The 9,739-nt window shown below is 32.9% G+C and overlaps 2 protein-coding genes across 2 annotated transcripts; both read left to right on the top strand.

The window, feature by feature from the left end:
• The first annotated feature begins 782 nt into the window (after positions 1 to 782).
• Positions 783 to 1,229, top strand: LOC114744252 (probable CCR4-associated factor 1 homolog 9). The gene has a single exon (XM_028932438.1). The coding sequence runs from the start codon at positions 783 to 785 to the stop codon at positions 1,227 to 1,229; it is 447 nt and encodes a 148-aa protein (XP_028788271.1).
• Positions 1,230 to 1,354: 125 nt separating this feature from the next.
• LOC114744251 (probable CCR4-associated factor 1 homolog 11) lies at positions 1,355 to 7,579 on the top strand. The gene is made up of 2 exons (XM_028932436.1): positions 1,355 to 1,530; positions 6,775 to 7,579. Exons 1-2 carry the CDS (start codon positions 1,355 to 1,357, stop codon positions 7,577 to 7,579), a joined length of 981 nt encoding a protein of 326 aa, XP_028788269.1.
• The last annotated feature ends 2,160 nt before the right edge of the window (positions 7,580 to 9,739 follow it).

Genomic DNA, 9,739 nt, shown 5'->3' on the forward strand with positions numbered 1-9,739 from the left:
CCCCTCCAAAATTGGGAGGATTTGGAGGGAAAGGGCAATATTTTGTCATATTATAATCATTATGCCGATATTTTGTCATGTTGTGACCATTATGTCTATATTTTGTCATGTTGTGACCATTATGCCCACGCTTTAAATAAAATAAGAGCAAATTTGTCCATATTAAAATATTTTTCCCTCCCCTCCCATCTTTTTTTATAAATCCAAACAAGATAATATTAAAATCCTTCCACTGCCCTCCCCTTCCCTTCCCTCCATTAAAATCCCTCCCTTCCCCTTCCTCTCATTGAGCCAAACATACCCTAAGTGTCACAAAATGAAATATTATCTACCAAATAAAATAAAATCATAATATTAATTATTTAATTTGAAAACGTAAATATGATATACATTTATAACTTTCCTCTGTATTGTCAACTGTGAGTATTAATTAATAGAAGATTAATGGTTTTAGGTTTTTATTTTTTATGATATTCTCACTGAGTATTATATATAAAGTATTAAAAATCTAATAATAAATTCTTTAGATGAACCGCGTAACTTAAACTTTAAAAATCTAAAAAATATTTTAAACTTAGTATCTCATTTTTCTTTTGAAGAGATGCTAACAGACATATATGTGCGTGTGTATCTATATCTATATCTATATCTATATCTATATCTATATCTATATATAAATCGTTCAAGATCTGATTTCTGAAACATATATATTCGGCTTCAAATTGAGAAGACTTGCATCCTCTCTAAGATTTTCGTAAAAAAAGAAAAATCATTGAATCACGATGAATTCAAATCCGGATGGAAAGCATGTGATCGTTCGCGAAGTTTGGGCTTCAAATTTAGTCAGTGAATTGTCTTTGATTCGAGCTGCCATGCCTACCAGCTGTTTTGCCTCCTTTGATACTGAGTTTCCTGGAACAATTATTACTCCAGATGTGGATAAACGCTCTTACTCGAAGCTGTCTCCTCCAACTAATTACAGTTTCATGAAGGCCAACGTCGATGAATTGAAAATCATCCAAATAGGTCTTACGCTCTCTGATTCTGATGGGAATTTGACAAACTTTGGGACTCCAAATGGATACATTTGGCAGTTCAATTTCTCCGACTTTGATGCTGAGCATGATTGCCATAACGTTGAATCCATTCAGCTATTTGAGAAGCAAGGGATTGATTTCGTGAAGAACAAGAGGGGATTCCGTCGTGGGTTTTCCGGAATTTTGTTTTAAACTCCGGATTATTGTTCAATCCTCATCTCACATGGGTCAAATTCCACAGTTCTTACGATTTTGGGTTTATGATCAAACTTCTAATTGGGAGACAACTACCTCCCAATGTTCACTTGTTCAGACAGATGGGGGCCCGGTTCTTTGGACCCAAAATTTATGACATGAAGCATATTATCAAGTTCTGCAATGGCTTATATGGTGGCTTAGAGAGGGTGGCTGGGACGTTGAACGCGGATCGTGTAGCTGGGAAGAACCACCAAGCTGGATTTGATAGCTTGCTAACTCTACAGACATTTATGAGGTTGGAGTATCTTTATTTCGATGGAAATCTTGGGCTTCCAAAATTTCAAGGGATTCTCTATGGTCTCGAAGTCAATCCTATTATACCAACTCTGAAACCTGGGAATTCACTACTGCACATTCCTGCCCCGACATTTTGTGGTCTCCGTCCAGTAGTACTTATGTCTACTTATTAGTTTTTCTCATTGTATATTTAAAAAAATAGGAGTCATTCTTCCATTTTTTTCCCTTTGTAATATACATTTTTCCATTGATGCTATATGATAGGTTACTTTGCGTAAATCTCATGGATAGTTTTACTATGTTAGTGATTAATGTATCTATTCTTTGAGTCTTTTGACTATTAGCATTTCAAAGATGTGCATATTCATTAGTAATAATAAGACTCTTATTTTTACGAGTGTTTGATGGATTTTATGTATCACTATAATGATTTGGTTGGACTTTAAGTAGGAAAGCTTTAAATATGTATACAGTAGGCTATATAGGAAAGTTTTCTTGGATGCTTCAATCTTGTGGTTGTCGTATAGGATTTCCAGCAAAACCAACTCTATATTTATTCAGTCCCTGTCCTTAACAGATGTTCATCCTCACATTGTCTATGAGAAGTCAGATTAAAAAAAACAAGGCATCAATATCTGCTAGTGAGTTGAATGACTTTGGTGATTTCTGCAAGAATGTTCAAAATTCATTGCTGCTATATTCATTGGTGGATTTGAATATGACAGAGAAGTAAATGAGAGACTAGTCTAATGAATGTTAGCTTAGTGAGCTTTTTACAGTTTTCTTTGCTCTTGCTCAGATCTACACCCTTGCAGATCAGTAATTTGAATTCTTTATCACGCTAGGTTCTATCAGACTATCAGACTTGTGAACTAAAGGGTGATGAAATAAAACACTGTAATGGAACAAATTATATGCTTAATACCTGAACTGTGGAACATCAATTTGTATAATGTAATTCCATTAGCCTTTAGGGTACTCTTATTCTCTTCAAAATTTTGGACTCCTGAAGCTTCTAGCCTCACACCACAAACAGTACCAATACTCATTGGTTATTCTAGCATTTAGAAATCCTCTAGCCTCCGTAAATATTTCGTACAGACTACAGAGGCACCCATATTCTGTAATTTTTTTTTTCCTGATATGAAAATATACCTTCACATATAAACATTCTGTTTTCACTTCAGTAAAAGCCGAATAGCATCCCATCAATCAAAGCTTCAGATTCGAAATGCCTGAACTTAAATCAGCAACTACAACCTTGGATAATTGTTCCTCCCTTTCATGAGACATACTTCCTCAACAACTCACCCCCTGTTTCAGCAATAACTACACTTTTCTGCCATTGATGATTTGGTTGGACTCGGATGATTTCTCATGTTCACTTAGTATAAAAAAATTTCGAAGAGACTGATATATAACTATTTATATATATATTGAAAGTATTTTTTCGTAGTTTCAATATTTTTATTTACTGTGTACAATAAAAGTCATCAACCTTGAACAAGTAAATATGATATAAATTAATAACTTTACTCCAAGTCATTGTTTATTATTATATATTGATTTATTAGTTAATTAATTAATAGAACATTAATGAGTTTAGGTTTTTATTTCTATGATATTCTCAGAGAATATTATATGTATTCGAAAAGTGAACGCATTTTTTATATTATATTAATAAGTTGTATTTTCATAGGAGAATTGTGAATAATTCTGTGTCCATAAAATATTTCTACATATCACATATTTAACTTATTTTTAGTTTTAATTTAGATAAAACATTTTCGAATCATCACTTATTATTTATCTACACTCCTGTTGTATCATAGAATAAAATATTACCTTCTTAAGAAAATATTATCATATCGCAATGCTTATAATTTTGGTCAAAAAATATCAATGTTAATTATTTGATTTAAAAAGATAATATGATATAAATCTATAGCCTTACAAGTCATTGTCTATCTTTATATATAAATGAATTAATATTTAATGATTAATAGAAATAGATTAGCTGTTTTAGGATTGTTTTCCTAGAATATTCTCATAAAAATATTATAACCTAACTATAAATTTTATGAAAAATTATCTAAATAAATTATAATTCATACATCTCTTATTTTTATGAAGACAGGAAAAGATTAATTTTGAAAACGCTTTGACAGAAATATAGAAAAATAAATAGTATTTTTATCTCGATTTACCATATGCTGAAATGAGATGAAAAGTGAACATGATTTTTCTTTTTCTTTTTTTAACTATGTTATTTGTCATAGGGAAAATTTCCAAAAAAAAAATCTTTAAAATTTTAAAGTCCCAAATCATGAATGATTACAAAAATGTGTTGTTATTTGCTTTTTAAATATTATTAATTATTATTAAATTGTAATAAATAAAACTAACGTGAAATTTTGAAATTTAAAAAATATTTTTTTTGGGATTCTCCCTTTTTTTTATATGATATTATTATGTTATATTTTCATTGGAGGGCATATCTACCTAATTTTGATTTACAAAAGATCCTCGAAATATCATTTTAAACATCATCTACATTCCTGAAGTAAATATGATATAATGACGTTAGCCTATAAACTTTAGAATAGATGTATGCAAGGTTATCAAACTCATGAGTTTAAGTAAACTCTTGGCAAAGATGTAAACTCGGATGATAAACTTATAAGATAAGAGTTTACTTCTATCAATAAATAGTTATTAAAAATATATAATTAAATAATTAAAATATTACAAAATTATGATTATTTGGTTTAAATATATTTGAAATCCAAAATATTGAGTTAAATCCATCAATATTAGAATTTTTAATGAATTTTTATGAAGTTCATGTATGATACCACTAAACACAATCAAATTAACAAAATAATTTGAAATTCATAGTAGATTTTACGTTGCTCCATTCCATGGTTATCTTAGGATATTCTCATAAAAATATTATATGTAAAATTTATTTTCAAATTAGTATAACAAGGTATAAACACCTAACATTAAATTTTGTGAAATATTATCTGAATAAATTATAATTTACATCTATGATATTTGAGAAGACAGAAAAAAAATTAATTTTGAGAAGTTATTAACAGAAATATAGAAAAATAAACTGTATTTATATCTCGATTTATCCTAAAAGTGCCTACTTGAGATGAAAAGTAAACAGGATTTTGCTTTTGTTATTCTTTATATTTTTTATATGACATAGTTATGTTATACTTTTGTTGGAGACTTGTGAATAGTTCCATAATAAGTATATATGACATATCTACCTAATTTTAATTTACATAAAAGATTCTCGAAATACCATTTTTAAATATTATCTACATTCCTAAAGTATCATAGAATGAAATATTATCAACTAATAAAATAAAATCATAATATTAATTATTTAATTTTAAAAAGTAAATATGACATAAATAGTTTAAATTACCTAAATATAAATCTTGTGAACAATTATCTGACTAAATTATAATTCATACATCTTTTAGTTTTGAGAAGAGGCGAAAAATTATTTTTGAAAATATTAACAAAAATATAGAAAAATAAATAATATTTATATCTCTATTTATCCTAATGATATGAATTCACAAGTGAATAGGATTTTTCGCATTTGTTATTATGTTATTTTTTTATATGAGATTATTATGTTATATTTTCGTTGAAGACTTGTAAATAATGTTACGTGTATTAGATTTGTGTATCAATATATATATGTGTGTGCACGCGCGCGTATCAGATTTGAACACATCACATATCTACCTAGTTTTATTTTACATAAAAGATTCTCCAAATATCATTTTTGTACATTATCTACGCTTCTCTACAAAATACTATCTACCACATTAAATCAAATTGTAATAATATAGATTTATAACTTTCCTCTGTATCGTCTATTGTTTTATATTGATTAATTAAGGGTTAATGTATGCCCAGCACCCCATAATATTTTCCCAGGTGCTTCCAGTGTCCTAAAGTAATTTTCAGTGCATCAAATGTCCCAAACTAATTAAAATGATGCGTCCATATCTTGGGCTAACAAAAAAGTTAAGCTTGACCGTTACGTTGTTGGCTCAGCCGAAGGTTGACCAAAAAATCCTAGGTGGTGGACACACAAGTGTCTGATGTGTATTATTTTGACTGAAAATTCAATTTATTTCCCCCTCTTCTAACATTTATCTTCTGCCAGTTTTTAAACTTAAAAAAAAAAAGAAGAAGAAAGACCACTGATCCACCCTCTTAAATCCTGATACATGTATCACCCATTCAATCCCGTCCTCGTCATTAACATTCTATCCCATTTCTTCCACCACTCCGATTCGAAACCACAACTGCCATCACAGCACACTTCCGTCTCCATCTTTGTCAACTTCTCATCTGACTCGCATTTGCTTTCCTCCTCGTAGAACATAGTAAACTTCCCCTTGGTCACTCCGTCGACATCACCGTCGCTTCTCAAGAAAACACACGTTGCCACTGGGCTCGTCTTGGGAGCTTTAGTCAAAATAATACACATCAGATGCTTGCGTGTCCGCCATGTAGGATTTTTTGGTCAACCTTCAGCTGAATCAGCAAGGTAACGATCAAACGAGACTTTTCTATTAGCCTGTGATATGGACACACCGTTTTAATTAGTTTGGAACACTGGATACACTAAAAATTACTTTAGGACACTAGGCGTGCCTGGAAAAATAGTTTAGGGTGCTAAGCGTGCCTTAACTCGTCAAAATAATACACATCAGACGCATGCGTGTCCACCACGTAGGATTCTTCAGTCAACCTTCGGCTGAATCAGTAAGGTAACGATCAAACTTTACTTTTTTGTTAGCCTAGGATATGGATGCACTGTTTTAATTAGTTTGGGACACTAGAGGCACCAAAAATTACTTTAGGACACTGGGCGCATCTGGAAAAATAATTCGGGGTGCTGGGTACACCTTAACCCATTAATTAATAGAAGATTAATGGTTTTAGGTTTTAATTTTTCTTAATGATTATACCACTGAATATTATATGTGAAATATTAAATAAATCTAATAATAAATTCTTTAGATGAGCCGCGTAATTTAAAATTTAAAAATCTAAAAAATCTGATTTCTGAAACACATATATTCGGCTTCAAATTGAGAAGACTTGCATTCTCTCTAAAAAATAAATCATTGAATCACCATGAATTCAAATCCGGGTGGAAAGCATGTGATCGTTCGCGAAGTTTGGGCTTCAAATTTCTCAGCGAGCTATCTTTGATTCGTGCTGTTATACCTACCCGCTGTTTTGCCTCCTTTGATACTGAGTTTCCTGGAACAATTATTACTCCAGATGTGGATAACCGCTCTTACTCGAAGGTGTCTCCTCCAACTAATTGCAGTTTCATGAAGGCCAACGTCGGTGAATTGAAAATCATCCAACTAGGCCTTACGTTCTCTGATTCTAATAGGAATTTGACAAACTTTGGGACTCCAAACGGATACATTTGGCAGTTCAATTTCTCCGACTTTGATGCTGAGCATGATTGTCATAACGTTGAATCCATTCAGCTATTGGAGAAGCAAGGGATTGATTTCGTGAAGAACAAGAAAGAGGGGATTCCGTCGTGGCTTTTCCTGAATTTTGTTTTAAACTCCGGATTATTGTTCAATCCTCATCTCACATGGGTCACATTCCACAGTTTTTATGATTTTGGTTTTATGATCAAACTTCTAATTGGGAGACAATTACCTCCTAATGTTCACTTGTTCAGACAGATGGTGGCCCGGTTCTTTGGACCCAAAATTTATGATATGAAGCATATTATCAAGTTCTGCAATGGTTTGTACCAAAAAAACTGCAATGGCTTATATGGTGGCCTAGAAAGAGTCGCTAGGACGTTAAGCGTGGATCGTGTAGCTGGGAAGAATCACCAAGCTGGATCTGACAGCTTCCTAACTCTACAGACAATTATGAAGTTGAAGGATCTTTATTTCAATGGAAATCTTGGGCTTCAAAAATTTCAAGGGATTTTCTATGGTCTCGAAGTCAATCCAATGATACAAATATGAAGACACAGACTGAAATGGAGAAGAATTGATTAATTCATTAATGATGTGAAGTACAACATATATAGAAACTTGTGTGGCTTATGTGTCTATAGCTAAACTTGACTAAATCAGTTACAACAAAAGGTATAAGTTACAGCTAAGCAACAGCTAATATTTCTAGAATATCTTTATTCTAATATCTTCCCTCAAACCAAACTACCCTTCTGGGCGACATTGTATTCCTAGATAGTTATGAAAATCAGAGAAAGACTTATGAGAAAGAGGTTTTGTGAACCCATCAGCTACTTGATCTACACTGGGAACATGTTGAACCAGAAATTCTTTTCTGATAGCTCTTTCTCATACAAAATGCAGATCGAGTTCAATGTGCTTTGTCCTAGCGTGTAGAATTGGATTTGCTGTCATCATTACTGTACTAAGATTATCACATAGTACTTGAGCTGGTGTAGTAAGATTGAGATGTAACTCTTGAAGAAGTGACTTGATCCATAAAACTTCTGATATAACATAAGACATGCTCCTGTATTCTGCCTCAGTACTTGATCTTGCAACTGTAGCCTGCTTTTTAGAGGACTAAGCTTTGAGATTACTACCAAAATAAACACAAAAGCCAGAAGTGGTCCTTCGGTCATTCTGATCTGATGCCCAATCAGCATCACAGTAAGTAGTAATTGTTCTGCTGAGACTAGGACGGATGATAATGCCATCATGTAATGAACCAGCAAGATATCTTAAAATTCTCTTAACAGCCTTCCAGTGAACAACAAGGGCCATTTGCATAAATTGACAAACTTTATTGATAACAAAACTAATCTCTAGCCGAGTTATAGTAGCATATTGTAAAGCTCCAACAATGGACTGATAAAGTTGAGGATTAGACATTGGAACAGATCTGATCTTAGGAAGTTTAAGTCCCACTGTCATTGGTGTAACTACACTTTTAGCATTGCTCATATTTGCACGAGACAAAAAATGTCTTTGAGATACTTGGTTTACACTAACTGTAAAGAACCATCAGTCAAATCTTTAACCTTAATTCCCGAGAAATAATTCAAGGAACCAGGATCCTTTAGGGAAAATTCATGATCAAGATCAATGATAAGCTGTGAAATGCTAGTATGAGATGAACTTGTGATGATTGTATCATCAACATAAACTAGGACAAATAAAAGTTCACTAGAAGACCTTTTAATGAACAGAGAAGGATCACATTTGCAAGTAGAAAATCCATGTTTGAACAAAGCACCACCCAAACATTCAAACCAAGAGCCAGGGGCTTGTTTGAGCCCATAAAGAGCTTTATGTAGCTTACACACCAGAGATTTATCTCTACTTTCAAAACAAGGAGGTTAAACCATATAAACTTCCTCTTTTAAAAATCCAATCAGGAAGGCATTATTGATATCAATTTGATGAATATGCCATTTCTGAGAGAGAGCAGTGCTAAGCACAATTTTGACAGTAACTAGCCAAATAACAGGACTAAAGGTCTCATGAATCATAACCTTCTTTTTGATGAAACCTTTTGTAACCAATCAGGCTTTATACTTGTGAGTAGAAGAAATAGGATTGGTCTTCTTTCTAAAGACCCAGTTGCAGCCAATAGCTTGGCTTCCGGGAGGAAACGGAACTAAGGACCATGTGTCATTTCACTGTAGAGCACCAAATTCTTCTTCTATAGCAGCTCGCCAAGATGGAGACTGAAAAGCTTCATGATGTGAGGTGGGTTCAACATCAGTAGAAGCAACAAAGGCCTTTGGTTTTTAAGACTTCCCATTTTGGATCTGGTTATCATGGGGTGAGAAGGTACTGGTAGAGGGGGTTGGATATCAATAGGAGAAGGTGAAACAGCAGGAGCAGGGTAAGAAGGGGAATCAGCAATAGGTGAATGGGAGGTTGGTGATTGATCAACAAGGGAAGAAGGGAAATCAGTAATAGGAGAATGGGAAGTTGGTGATTGATCAACAATTGAGGAGAAGTGGGTAGAGGTGTGTTAGAGGGTATGGTTGGTGAAGAAAAAGGTAGGTGATCTGAAGAGGAAGGTAAATAAGAGGGGTGGCAGAAACAAACGAAGGAGAAATAGGAAAAGATTTAGAGGAGGAAGGAAATAAGGAAGGATAAGGAAAGGAAGACTCATTAAATATAACATCTCTAGCAACA

The sequence above is a fragment of the Neltuma alba genome, unplaced genomic scaffold (assembly GCF_004799145.2).
Source record: "Neltuma alba isolate B1F8T4 unplaced genomic scaffold, ASM479914v2 tig00004300_pilon, whole genome shotgun sequence".
NCBI classification, from domain to species: domain Eukaryota; kingdom Viridiplantae; phylum Streptophyta; class Magnoliopsida; order Fabales; family Fabaceae; genus Neltuma; species Neltuma alba.